This window comes from Nomia melanderi, chromosome 8 (genome assembly GCF_051020985.1).
Source record: "Nomia melanderi isolate GNS246 chromosome 8, iyNomMela1, whole genome shotgun sequence".
NCBI classification, from domain to species: Eukaryota; Metazoa; Arthropoda; class Insecta; order Hymenoptera; family Halictidae; genus Nomia; species Nomia melanderi.
This window is the reverse complement of record NC_135006.1, coordinates 14,660,502-14,674,300: the sequence shown is the minus strand read 5'-3', so window position 1 is coordinate 14,674,300 and position 13,799 is coordinate 14,660,502. Positions and strand designations below refer to the sequence as shown.

At 40.9% G+C, this 13,799-nt stretch overlaps 5 protein-coding genes across 6 annotated transcripts; 2 read left to right on the top strand and 3 right to left on the bottom strand.

Moving 5' to 3' along the window:
• Nucleotides 1-1,016: 1,016 nt before the first annotated feature.
• On the bottom strand, nucleotides 1,017-2,781 carry Ctu2 (Cytosolic thiouridylase subunit 2). Its single transcript, XM_031969526.2, has 3 exons — nucleotides 2,632-2,781; nucleotides 2,250-2,563; nucleotides 1,017-2,155 (listed from the first exon to the last, which is right to left on the bottom strand). Exons 1-3 carry the CDS (start codon nucleotides 2,700-2,702, stop codon nucleotides 1,053-1,055), a joined length of 1,488 nt encoding a protein of 495 aa, XP_031825386.2. The 5' UTR covers nucleotides 2,703-2,781; the 3' UTR covers nucleotides 1,017-1,052.
• A 114-nt stretch (nucleotides 2,782-2,895) lies between these two features.
• Nucleotides 2,896-5,894, top strand: mRpL40 (mitochondrial ribosomal protein L40). Of its 2 annotated transcripts, none has more exons than XM_031969538.2 (5): nucleotides 2,896-3,083; nucleotides 3,719-3,802; nucleotides 3,893-4,063; nucleotides 4,137-4,335; nucleotides 4,460-5,894. In XM_031969538.2, exons 1-5 carry the CDS (start codon nucleotides 3,052-3,054, stop codon nucleotides 4,580-4,582), a joined length of 609 nt encoding a protein of 202 aa, XP_031825398.1. In that variant the 5' UTR covers nucleotides 2,896-3,051; the 3' UTR covers nucleotides 4,583-5,894. The 2 variants fall into 2 exon arrangements, with proteins under 2 accessions (XP_031825398.1, XP_031825395.1); XM_031969535.2 differs by lacking the exon at nucleotides 2,896-3,083 and adding an exon at nucleotides 3,494-3,644.
• Nucleotides 4,352-5,833, bottom strand: LOC143174785 (uncharacterized). Its single transcript, XM_076369844.1, has 2 exons — nucleotides 5,433-5,833; nucleotides 4,352-5,335 (listed from the first exon to the last, which is right to left on the bottom strand). Exons 1-2 carry the CDS (start codon nucleotides 5,831-5,833, stop codon nucleotides 4,816-4,818), a joined length of 921 nt encoding a protein of 306 aa, XP_076225959.1. The 3' UTR covers nucleotides 4,352-4,815.
• A 152-nt stretch (nucleotides 5,895-6,046) lies between the features above and the next one.
• Nucleotides 6,047-11,907, top strand: Qbp-1 (Queen brain-selective protein-1). The gene is made up of 4 exons (XM_031969541.2): nucleotides 6,047-6,633; nucleotides 9,290-9,356; nucleotides 9,711-9,849; nucleotides 10,189-11,907. Exons 2-4 carry the CDS (start codon nucleotides 9,304-9,306, stop codon nucleotides 10,378-10,380), a joined length of 384 nt encoding a protein of 127 aa, XP_031825401.1. The 5' UTR covers nucleotides 6,047-6,633; nucleotides 9,290-9,303; the 3' UTR covers nucleotides 10,381-11,907.
• Nucleotides 11,343-13,610, bottom strand: LOC116423821 (uncharacterized). The gene has a single exon (XM_076369846.1). It carries the CDS (start codon nucleotides 13,118-13,120, stop codon nucleotides 12,752-12,754), a length of 369 nt encoding a protein of 122 aa, XP_076225961.1. The 5' UTR covers nucleotides 13,121-13,610; the 3' UTR covers nucleotides 11,343-12,751.
• Nucleotides 13,611-13,799: the final 189 nt, after the last annotated feature.

Below are 13,799 nucleotides of genomic sequence, written 5' to 3'. Positions count from 1 at the left end.
CGTTCTTTCATCATTAAATTCATTCGTAATAGTCGTTTTCTTGCCGTATTGCATTCTACCACATCATCATAGAAATCTTGGCATTTCTTTTTTCCATTATATATTCCATATGCTGCCAAACAATCCGTCCAGCGTACATTGAAATCACTGCACTCTGTTCTTTCTTCTAGATTGGCGACAGCAACTGCTTCAGGAGCAAATAAATGTGGGAAGAAACTTGGTTTAGCTTCATGAGCCATGTTTCTGAAAATCACAAGTTTAATTTGCAATTTGTAATTATACAAATATAACACAACATTATTTCTTAATACAAAGAAATCATTATTTCTATAAAAATCACGTATAGAAAAAGTTGAATATGGTTGGATAAATATTGTTATACGTCAAATACATTGTATATTATGAGTGTGTATACATGTCAATGAATGTACGTTTAGTAACCTAATAATTACAATTATTCTTCTTGGAATACAAGCTATAGATTGTAATATGATGCGTATCTAAATTTTTTAACATTTTAAATTTCGTCTTACGTGTTTAGTTTTGAACAATCACAAATATCGCTTCTTAATCAAATTTATATAACAGTTGTGTATCGACTTCGACACTTTGGAGCATTTCTATCAAAACTTGAATGCAGAACTTTCCGTGAGGGGAAAGTCACTATGAAGCACGCGAACTCTCATTAGTTCGACAACCCTGTCTGGATGTATCCACAAGCTTTAATGTTCATTCCCAAGCGACGCTAATGTCGCTCTGTGTTATGGATAACATAGTAAATACTATGTGACATGAAAACAATGTTAAGTTTAAATATTATAATTTAAATATAGCAACTGTCTTCAGAATAATTGTTTATAATATTACAATGACATTACTTTATATTCACTTACATACCTTAATATACGTTTATTCAGGTTTTAATAATCTAATTTCCATGAACGAAAATAGTTACACTATAAATATGATGAAATAAAAAGTGAAGAAGTAGGAAAGGAAAATCATCAAAATATTAAATAAAATACTTTAATTCGTTACTACAATAAGTATTTTTATAATAAGAATTCCGATATTTCTTCTCGTAAACGTGTTATCTGTAGTTTCTCTTGAATTTTTTTATATAAAAATGAGCATAATAAATCGAACTTCTGATTTGAATTTAAAACTATTAGTTTGCAGGCATAACAGAGGTGTGCTTCTATTAATTCTCGTTGCGATGTATTAAATTCAATACAGGTATTATTACCGCAGTGACAATTTTTTTTTTCTAAATCATTTATTTCTTGCATTTGTTTATTTTTTGATTGATTATAAACATTTAGCAAATTAGAACTCATGCTTGATGGAAAATCTTCATCTGTTGACACTAATTCAGAAAATATTCTGGCTTGAACAACTGAGAGTTGCTCTCCTTGCAAATTGCAGGAATTCAAAGTCAATTCACAAAGTATACATGTATCTTTGTCATTAATAATTTTAACGTTTTTACTATCGTTTGGAATATTTTTTTCTTTCATTTTTGTTGCTAATTTTTCACTGGTACGATATATGGTGGAAACAGTTCCATGAAAGTCTGAATCCAAGTGATGGACAAAATTTCTTGCAATGTTTCTTATGCAACCAGGAAATAACTGATTAGATTTTCCAGATGCAAAAATTGGAATTATATTATGGCATTCCAAATAGCCTTTAATATCATTTTGTGTAAAATCTCTGAGTGGTCTAAGTAATATTACATCCATATACCTTGTATCAGAGAAACCAACATTTAGGGGCACTTGAGAACCTCTCCCTGTTGATATATCTCCAAGCACTTTTATTGCAAGATCAATAGAAGTGTCAGCAATGAAAACTTTATTACAGTTTAACTTGCGAGCTGCTGATATAAATACTTTTTGTTTTAGTTGTCGCAGGAGTTCATCTTTCATTGTTTCACATTCAATTCCATCAAACATTTCTCGTAATATAGATTCATCATTGTGAGTCATATTTGTTCGCAAAGCATCTATCGACTGAATTTCTTCACAAAGAATATCAGTGGTATGGGTTGTCAAAGGAGTTATATACATTGTTATTTGTAGTTGTTCTGCTTCTTTAGCTAATGCATTTCGAATATGTTTTCTTTCCTCTGTTGAAAATCCTTTTACCATGCCATCTATGCACACATAAAAAAACGTATGACAATAAATTGAATGTATTAATATTTTATTTTAAAAAGTAGTCACCACCAATATAAAGATCAATATTACCATCTACATATAGCATTTGATATTTAAATTGAAGTCTTTTAGAAGCTGATTCATTCGCACTATCCGTCATAAGATGTACAAGTGCCGTTGAATTTGCCTTCCCTGAATGAGTAATAAGTATTGAATCGGTTGGACGAACTGATTTGGATTTTCCAAGGGTGGCTTTAAATTTATGCATCAACGTGGACAACAGGCATGTTCTGCAGTACCCAGATTTGCCCCTTAATGAAGCTTCAATTTCTTGGGAGTCACATTTTTTACAGGATAATTTAATGTCTGTTACACATGTGGTAGCAGCAGTAGAGTTAATAGTCCTATAAAAGATAAAAAATAATGACAGTATACATGTAAAGTGTTTTGTTCGTGCTGACAAAATACTCACTGTATTTCACTTTCTTCCACTGTTTGACTTATTTCAAAAGTATCACACCCAAGATCATTTAACGAACACATGATGTTTTTATTAATTATTACTTTTATTTTGTTATAATTATGAGATTTGCGCTAATTTTATTTAATACAACTTGAATTTTAAAAATTCCAATTGATATTAATTAAAAATAGGTTATAGAAATGTCCATCCATATTTACAGTATTTGCATGCGTCACGCGCGTGCTGGAATTGCAAGAGGTTTAAGATGTATGGATATTCTTTATATTTAGTTTATAAATTTGATCAAATATTTGATTTTATAACACACGAAATCTAATTTTAATACTTACGACTCCAAAATAGCAAAATTTAATGTTATACTACGTTGAATAGTGTACGTGAAAAATCGTTGTACATGAATTGTATTCGATGGGTAATACAGAGCGGTCAACTCCGAATAGGTTAAACAGGATTTATCTTTCGATTAGCTCATAAGTAGTTACAGATATATTTAATATTATTGTTAGAACTAAACTTTTTCAAAATTAAAGCACTTTATAAAATCTCTTATAAGATCGTCTTCAGCAATTTAAATCATTTTAAAGCAATTTTACGAAAGCAACACTAGTAGTATTTGGCTTTGATCAAATTTTTCGTTCATTATGTAATAATTTCATTTATTATTTTATTGTACAGTTTAGTATATTACACTGTATCATATTTATTATTGTGTTAAGACTTTTTTTTACTTATCTACGTAATTCAATTTACGTAAATGTGTACATTTTATTTGGTATTTGTTGACATTTGAATAGAACATTTTGTGAGGTTTTTCTTGCATAATTAATTTCCAGATATTTCCTGCGTCCTCTGTATTATTAATATTTAAAGTTGAAAAACAAAGTAACTTATAAACAAAAATTATAAAAATCACAGGAAAAACTATTATTGAGGTTACGAGTAATTTATAAAAACTTTATAGACGTGATGAGTGTATTTCATTTGCTTAATAATTTCGCTAGGTAATAATTAATATATAAAGTTTAGGATATTTGGATATGTTGATAACTATAATTTCATTTGTATATTGATACAGACTGTCTGTGTGCTCAGCCGTTAATCCGCGATATATTTCCACATATTCGAATCCATTGTATTTTCAAGTCACTAATATACTTTTGTAAGTAAATCAAAATTTTATGTTTACTAACTTTATTTTTAACATTATAATATTCTAAACATTATGTATTGTACTAATCTTTTTTTGTAGAGGAGAGCCACTTAAAAAGAAAAAAAGAATTGATCCCCAAGTTATTAAAATGAGAGAAGATAGGAAAAGAAAGAAATTGGAAAAACAAATTAAACGTTTAGAACGTATTGTTAAGCAATTGAAACCTATCTATGAATGTGAAGTACCAGTCAAGTTAATCGAGGAAAAAGAGTAGGTTACATTATTATTTATCTATTGCTTGCAAAATTGTACATAATGCAATTACATATTGTGTATGTTACAGGAAAAGGTTACGTAAGGTTACTGTTCTATCTCCCGAGGAAATAGACAGGAGAGCATTATTGCAAAAAGAATGGTGCAGATACAAATTGAATCAGTGGTTGAAAGATTCAAATACTATAAACTCTATTCTGCTTTCACAGGAGAAAGCATTAAAGGAACTTAAAGCTGAGTCAGAGGAACTTTATCAGAAAGCAATAGAAGTAAATATTACTTGCATAGTGTAATACAATGGAAATTTGTTTTATTCATATTAACAATTGGTACAAAATAATTCTATAGATGTCCATATTTAACAACTATTTATAAATTCTATTTCATTTTCAGTTTGATGAATCATTTCTGCCATACAGTGTATTTGGACCAGTGAATACTCCAGCGATACCTGATTATGAAGCTCCAGATGGTGCATATACAGATATTTCAATTAAATACATAGGAGAAACCTAAGCAAGTAGAATCAATATCACTAATGAAGAATTGTAAAATGCAAAAGAACAAAAGTTTAATATGTTCGCGTTTTTACGTAAATGAAAAAGTTGTTACCCTCTTCGTTTTTCACATTTTATAAGACTATTTTCAATTTGAAATTTGACACAGAGAAAACTTAGTCATCAAGTAGCGATGATTTAGCTGTCGTTCGATTAAAACAACAAAAGATACAGAACTAGTAATTCTGTGATTTATTGATGATCCGATACCGATTCATATTGGAATTTCAGCTTTCTTTTACACAAAGGACACGTATCGCTAATCTTAAGGCATCGACGTAAACAGTCCGCGTGGAAAAGGTGGTGGCAAGGTGTTGTTCTCGCTTTGACCATATTACAAAGACAAACAGCGCAAACATCGTCGAAACGAAAAATTTCTTCAGGCGTTGCTTTCCTGTAGTAATTTAGAAATTGCTGCTCACGTTGCAACAGAGGCGCGAACTTTCTCAAAAGGTCTTTCAATCTCAAATAAATGTTCATGTAGCTCGAGACAAGCAGGAATCTCCAGGACATCGTTGGCAGAAGGAGGGATATGTGTAAAACAGATACAATGATGGTGAATGATCTTAGTAATACAGGAGCATAAAGTTCCTCCATGTTCTCGAAGGCTTCCACTTGGAAGAACTTGAAAATCGATGGAAACATCTCAACGAAGACCTTCTCTGTCGCTGAATAATAAGCCCACGTTACCACGGTGTAAAATATCGACGGCCTATAACAAAAACAGATATCGGAAGGATAATTTCGAATATTCTGTTCCGTTCGAACTCTCATCCTCTCCCTGTTTCACTTCTATCGTTATCGCTTACTTGTAATTATGGAGACCCTGCTCCAAACCGAACACGAGCAGCATAAACGTTAACGTTACGACGAATGTAACGGCCTTAGTCCATTCCAGTACTATTTTCGTAGCGGACATCGCTAAATGTTTGATCTTCGATCTTTCCGTGAGAGTTATGTACGGCGACCAATCCTCCTTCTCGATCAATTCCTTAATGTAGCTAACGCAGTACGTGATCACGTTGTAAAACATTAACGTGTAAAGATACGTCATCTCGGGCTTGTGCAGGTATATTAGATCGGCCATTTTCAAAAATAGAATTTGGTTGGTCATCACAGAAATATTCTTCATTTGAAGGAAGATGGTCTCTGCTCGGTCGATCCGTTCGCAAATGTACGTTAAGAATTCGCTGACTCGTTGCCAGATCATCTCGGGTACGGTATCTTCGTAGAAAAAAAAAGAAAAGGGGAAAAAGAAAAATAAAAAGAAATTAGAACTGCCACGCTAGCCGAAGAGAGAAAAACCTCCTCTGTCAAATCTCTCCGTGGCAATCGATAAGCATAACGATCAACGCTTTCCGCGTGTAAAGGGTTGAAATCGAAGCGCTCCTTTCTTCCCCCTCTGTCGGTTTCCTGCTGGACGTCTCTCTGAAACATATACGAACGTCCGATGATTTCGTTTCGGCGTCCGCCGATTCTACAGTTGATTAAATACATTATCGCGCGAATAAAGTTGACAGGGTGATTTAGGGCGGTTGTTAATAGGATGTAACAAGTGCAAATGACGCGCGTCGATGAATGATCATCTTCGTTTTTCGTAACGGCCAACCCGAGAGCATTTACATATTAATAGACGTCCGTCGAGAAAATTCACTGAAATTGGAAAAGACGTGTTCAGAGGAATATTTACGACATCGTTCGGATATAATTGGACGGAAAGCAAGAATTTCACATGGCAACCAGGATCTCTACTAGGGAGAAGAGACACCGGGTATACATTGCGTCTTCCCGGGTGAATTTATGCTCCCTCTCTCTCTCTCCCTGTCTCTCTCTCCCTACGCTCCTCTCCCTCTCCTTCCCTTTGTTCAGGTCCCTATAAAACAAAGCGCACTTGGCTTCAATGGCACATTCAACGTCTCGGCGTTTTCACCGCTCGGTGTGTCTATCAGAGGGAGAATTTCTCGAAAGCATAATCATTAGAACTCTTCGTTGACTAGAATTCAATTTAGGGTGAGCACCGATCGTGTCGCTGTACGCACAATGGTCGTTCTGTTACTCGTCCATTCTTTCGGCAATGAGATCGTCGGGTCACCTTGCGTTTCCATTTTTCTCTCGCATCCACGGGACAGGATCGTTTTCATTGAACGACCTGTAATCGAGAAGAATGGCTAGGGTGGGCGGGAAAACGAAGGGGCGAGTAAAGGGCCGTGCAAGAGGTACCGGGACCGTAACAGAAAGAAGAAGGCGACGCTAACGAGGGAACGGCGAGAGAAGATCGTGAGAGATTACGATTTTAGAGGAACCTCTTTATTCTCGTGTTCAGTGCGTCGGTTAAGACACCTTCGACGCGAATGCTGGGCAACGAGAGCGAAGCTGTTAATGCCACTGGCAGAATTAATAAGGAGACGAAACACTAGCGTGGCAACGTAAGCGGAAGTAAACAGGCGGTCCTGTCTTCACTGTTTTTCTCTGTTTTTTTTTAAGACGATCGGCAACGGTTCAGCGTCTCTCGCGCTACCGGTAGCGTGTTCTCAGAGCAACGACGGACATTAAAGTCACACGTATCGTTAACGAAGGGAGAAAACGGGAAAGATGCGGTATCAGCACGTTTGCAGATGAAAATCGTGTACGGTGTCGTGGATAGTATTTTTCTTTGCATACGATAGATACACCAGATGCACGCGCGACGTGCGTGTACGCGAACGTGTGCGGTAATGTCGATGGGTAGTTAATACATTCTCGTAAATTGTCGAGCGTTCGTTATCGTCGCGGTTTCCGGGGTTACCCTCCTTCCGTGTGAACGGTACACAGCGACCCCTGCCACGGACGCGAAGTAACATCGGCAGATTATTAATTATTCCGTTATTAACGTGTTGCACGGGTTTCCATTTTCTCAGCAGCGACTCGTTCGTCCGATCTAACATACTCTAACATGTTCTCGTCTCGCCGAGGGTGTTCTTCGACTCGACAGTAGCACGGGGAAACTGGATTATCCGCTATGCGTCTGTTTTTTTAACACGCCGATTCTGCAGAGACACGGAGGACCACAGCGTGGTTAGTCGTAGAGCAACTTTAATGAGTTATAGAGCGACGAGAGTGACAGACGACGAGTTTAACGGGAGAAAGCGGCCACGGGGTAACGGGCGGCACGGGGGACGAGAATGCGCGTAGAGATGTAAATCTAGATAGGCAGGTAAATAGGTAAGGAAAGAAGAAGCGAAGATGCTGAAAGAGAATCTGGCATCGATCACGACCAACGCAAATCCTTTTGCTATTCTTAGTAGACGAGAAACCGGGGGAGGGGGGCTGCTGGCCGAGCGTGGTTGTCCTCCTCCGTCCGAGCTGACCGTTTAGCGAGGCTCCAAGTCTCCCCCTTCGCACGCGGGAATTTTAAACAAATACCACGGTACCGGCGCTTTTCGAAATCGAACGTTCATCCGCATTTCCACGCGTCGATCAGCTGACGCCCGCAAGGTCATCGCTTTTGTAACGGAACTTTCCAAGGAAACGAATCTCTTCCGGGCGACCGATCCGACACGACCGGTCCCCGTCCGACGGGGGTTTCCATACGTTACCGCGGACCGTTCGAAATGACTTCTACGAGGAGACCGATTTTAACCCTCGTGCACCCATTGTATTATACGACTCACTATTTATTGATATTCTTTAAGCATGCTATGTGTTATTTTCAGTTTCATTATTGTTATTGTTTCTGTTGTATCAAAGGGTTTTCGTCAATAAATTTATCGTTATCTTCATTATTATTATTGTTGTTGTTGTTGTTGTCGCTGTTATATTATTATTACTGTTGCTGTTGTATTATTATTATTATTATTATTATTATTATTATTATTATTATTATTATTATTATTGTTCAATAACACGCGTACGCAACGCACCGAGATTCGTAGAATGGTAACATTCTAGCGCAGCGTGCAACGCGCGTAACGATCCGGGGAAACCGGTAGAGCACGGCGAAAGAAAGTGAGCCGGCGGGACGATGAATCGGCAAAAGGTCGAAGAGCAGGAGGAAAATCGCCTTCGCGTTTCAACACGGTCGCCGATAAATGAATCGCATGGCCGGCGATCTTTGTCTTGAACGTGATCGGAGGCGAGCGCGCGCGCGCGCGCGCACGCACGCACGCCCGCGCCTGGCGTCTGGCCTTTCGCGAATTTCGCGTCCGACAACCGTGCACTTCAAACCCCGGCGAGTCTGGGCGGGAAAGAAAAAAGAAAAGAAAAAACTGGATCAAGGATAGAAATCGAGACGTCGCTCATTGAACACGTCGCCAGCCATCCTCTGCTCGAAATGTGCACATATCGAATCGATTAGAAAACGAACAATAAGAGCAATTAGGCAGAGATAACGGGTACTCGTTGTTTCGTTTACAAGGAAATAGAATGGAACTGGTCGAACGGTTCGTCGGAGGATCGCCGGACTTTCGTCGGGGCTGTAATTTCACGCGCTCGGCGCGCACCGGTACACAGGTTTCTTTTTTTTCTTCTCTTTTCCGCGTTACAACCGCCCCGCGTGTCGTCGGTCCGGCGGCGGCACGCGAGGAATAATCCGGGGCGAGAGGCCGCGTGTTCCCCCCTCGTCGGCGCGAAAAACGGGCGTCGTTCCGCGTTCAGACGCGATTAACGGGTGATTTGAATTTTGTTGCAGATCCACGAAGCGAAATGTCGGCCATACAGACGATTTGCGTGGCGGTACTGGTACTCGTTGTACTCGCGTAAGAACCTTTTTGTCCTGAGAGCTTCTCTTCGGCGCCGATTCGCGATAAACGGTTCTAGTCGCGCGATCGGGACCGCAGATTTCGGCGCCGCGTTACGGAATTAATCCTTTGCACACGATGCCGCGGGATTTACCGGTTTCGACGGTGGACGTTCGATCGCGAGGAAGTATCAGAGTGGAACACTTTTGTTTCCCTCGATTGCTCTTTTTCCATCGGTTCTATGCAACGTCGACGTTCGATAAGGATACGAGCGCGACGAGGAGACTGTCGAGTGCAAAGGGTTAACGGTTATCGAATGTGAATCGGTAGGGCTGCTCGACGAACCAATGATAACGCATTGTGCTTGACCAGGTTCGACAAGTGTTTAGGGTATCCGTCGATCAAAGTGAGAAGAGAAAGGCATCCTTTATGCGAACCCTGCGGGGAGACCTGTGGCGACTGCAAGTTCGGTGTGAAGACGATACCTTCTTGCGGTGAAGTGTGCGCAAAGGTCAGCTATCGAATCGTTAACTGGTTCGTTACACGGTAGAACCTTGGTTACTCGAACCAACGGTGCGTCGGTTTTCATTTGCTTCACCGTTCGATTAACAATTAATTACTATTCATTATCCGAACCATCTTGCTCGCCGTTGGTTCGGTTAACCGAGATCCTACCGCATCGTTCTATCATCCAAACCGTCTCGGTTCCAATGAACTTCGTATAATCGAGATCTCGCGTCGTTCTGTTATCCGAATCGTTTTGATCTCAAATCGGTTCGTACAGCGGAGACTCTACTCTGTAATGTTCTTGTTCGCGAGACGAATACGGGAAATAACTTTTCGTTTGCAGGGCCCCGGCGAGACCTGCGGCGGGATGAGCAACGAATGGGGCGTCTGCGGCGAGGGTATGATTTGCAATTGCTACCAGTGCTACGGTTGCCCCTCGGACGACCAGGACTGCAAAGAAATAGACCTGGTCGACCGGTGTCATCCCCGGAGTAAAAACACGGAGCTTCAATTTCCATACTTTATGCGCCTATAAGCGAGCACTCGCGACAATACTCTACCACGTTGACCGAGACGAGAAGGAAAATAAAAGCGAAAGACGGGAACACGGGAAGACAACGACGAGAACGAATGATCGATGAATCAAGGGACATGTAAAGCTCCGTTACCTCGTTAGCAGTGTAATCGAAAAATTCCAATCGATCGCGTCTCATGCGATTCATAGCGGATAAAACGTAACCGAGCGAAGTGACTGTCGGTTCCTTCGGTTTTCGGCGATAGACGAGCCAGACCTGTTATAGAACTCTATAACAGGAATTTTTATAGGGCAATTTCGGAAAATTATAGAGAAACGACGATGACACGATGGAACCTCGGTCACTCGAGCTTCGATTACTCGAAATCGTTCGGAACGGTGTCGCGCTGTTCTCCATTTGTTTTATTGTTCGATTATCCGGGCTGTGCATCCGATTACGTGTGAATCATCGAGGTACTACCGTATTATAATACACAGCATCGAATTTCGTAAGCGTTTATTCGAGCTGCACGTGCACTCGACCAGCATGATTATTAGACCGCGGATCTGTACGCGGTTCCAAGTCTGTAGGAGCGTAATTAGAAAAGCGGAATTGCAATGGAAAATAATCTCCCTTAGAAAACATTGTGAAGAATACTGTACTCTGGCTGTGCATTACGTGCAATTTCGCATAAACGCATAAAAATTCGTAATCCAATGGTTACCATCGATCGTAGACGAATGTAACTTGCAAACCATTCCATGCACCGTTAACCAACTCTACACACGAACGTTAGAATCAAATCTATCGGTCGCAAATGAAAATGGAAGGAATGTCCGAGGTACGATACATGTTTCATGAATACGACTGCATTAATGATTCAAATAAAAAAATACCCATTGATCCTGAACCAAGGCAAAAATGAACTAAACTCAGTTGGAGAGAGAGAGAGAGAGAGAGAGAGATAGAGAGATAGAGAACATTTCTTTCCAATTATTAAATTTCATTTATTCCTATTAATTAACTACAAATTCTGATACGTTCATTGAGAAGCAACGTTATTCGCAAACATAATAAAATTAAGCGGAATAAAATGTAATCGGTATAATAATATTACTGTTCCGTTTCATCGTTCAGAGAAATGTTTCTCCGTCGACGTGTACCGTTTAATCGCATCGAAATACAATACAAAAATACAATATCTTGCAAACCGACTTTTTTCGCATTCGGAGCCTCGACGAGGAAAATAATTGTACCACTTATCAACGTATAACCCGCATTTCGTAAATAAAAATGGAACGAAAAAAAAAGTCCCGGATCTGTCTGTTAGATATGTCCGTTAAGATACTTCGTATTTTATTTATATTTGTGACCCGTGATTTCTCCCCTCTCGACTCGAGTGTTCCTCTTTTCTCATTGTTTACGTTCGAAATTTCTGCTCGTACGTCGATTAAATACGTTCTACGTTGCGCCGTGCAGTCGTAATAATTAAAAAAAAAAAAAAAAAAAAAAGAAGAAAAGAAAAGAAAAGAAAAAAGAAGAAGAAAGTGGATCCTCGGAAGCAACGTCACGACGCGGTACAAAAACCGATGTATCTTCGCGAATCGATAATTCCGTTGCGGAGACGTTACGAGGAGATACGTATATGCACATGTGCGCGTGTGATTGAATGTAATATGATATACCTCCAAGAGACTTTCATTGAGGACACGGATACCAAAGGAAACACTGTTGCCCGATGCCACTCGAGATTTTCGGGCGAAACGTTTCGTGCATGACTGTACTGGGCTGCGGTTAAAAATTAACTGGTCTCTCGACGAAATATTTTCGCGCTAACGCGGTGTACCAGTGTCAATGTCGTTGCCAAACGTCGTCGTCGGTGACCACCGAGGCTATTTTGATTATTCCCCCGATAATTATGGATCCATTCGCCGCGAGGAGATCACTGGTTCGGTTCGGAGGCGGCGTAAGCCGCTAGAATAACAGCGAGACGATAGAGAACGAGCGAACTGTGCGACGATTTTTACGTGGCGGGTAAAACGGCTGAATAAAAGGCCAGCACGTTCGAGGGCACTGGTAGCACTGAGAAACGGTTCGATTTCTCGAACGCGTATCCGACCTGCGTAATAAACGTTAGGCGGTCATTCTCGAATAATTATAGTCACTCGGTTATCTAACGTCGCACTGGATTTCCCTTCGTTTTACCGAGTCCCGTTGGCTTCGCTTGTTTACACCGAGAACGATACGTACGGAACGGAAACGATCTATAGGACCCTGTCAGTCTCACGTTCGGTGGTCTCGACGGAACAATGAGCGTGTAACGCGTACACTCTGAAACGGCACGGAGAACGATAAAAGACGAGGAACGAGGCGGGGAGACGGTGGCCACCTTTATTGTCCGCTTTCTTTCAGCAGCTTTCTGGTCTTGAAACCTCGGAAACCGGCTTGGATCCTGGTCGCGGCTACCCGGGCCACTTCCTGCCTCTTCCGGACCAAGAAGCCGCGCACTCCGGCCTGGATTTTCGTCGCAGATTTCTCCTCCAAGCTCACCCGCTCTACATTTTCCTTCTCCGGGACCGGGGACTCCCCCTTTCCCCGCGGATACTCGTCCCGTTGTCCTTGATCCATAGGCGACTGCGAGTTGGCGTCTTTCTGCGACTCCTTGAACCGCTTCCGAACCCGGTAACCCCGGAAATTAGCTTGAATCTTCGTCGCTGCCATACTCGCTTCCGTCGTGTCTCGATGACTGTCTTGCGGCATGACGAATCGTGCAGGCTGTCGCGTTCCTCCTCGTTTTTTTCGTCAGCCGAATCGCGACCGATAGGCTCCCAGGCCGTTGTCTCATTCTCTGGGAACGAGACACATTCTCAAGCTTTCCCGATCAATCGCCAGTCCGTGATGCAATTGTTTACGCGGAGCTAAGGTGGAACGACGTTACGTGTGCGAGGTGTAAGAGCGGTCTCGCTCTTGCTATCGCGAGCAATTAGTTCCATATATTATGCGTACGCCTCTGTGTGTGCACGTATGCGTGCGCCCGTGCCATTGGAAGTGTACGGGCGTCCTATCCAGTCGAGCGGAAACGATACGACTCGGTGCAAAGTGACCGAGAACAATATTATATTCTATTCCACAGAGATCTCAAGAAAATGAAGCGTAATACTTCTGCTGTGTGAAACCAGTAAGAGTGTCTTGTCCGAACGTGAACGTCCACAAACACGTTACCGCCCGATACTGCACGATAATCGCGTAACTACTCATCGCCGAAACGAAAATACGTAACCCCCTAGTTTGCTTCCTCGCGTCCGCGCATGCGTTTTGCTTGATACTTTTCCACTGGCTCTAGCCTCGCTCCGAACAATCTCGTTCGCGCTCTTTTCCTTTCGGAATCGAATTGAACGCTTTGTCCTTTTTTGGCGAGACTCGTTCTCCGTGTCCCGCG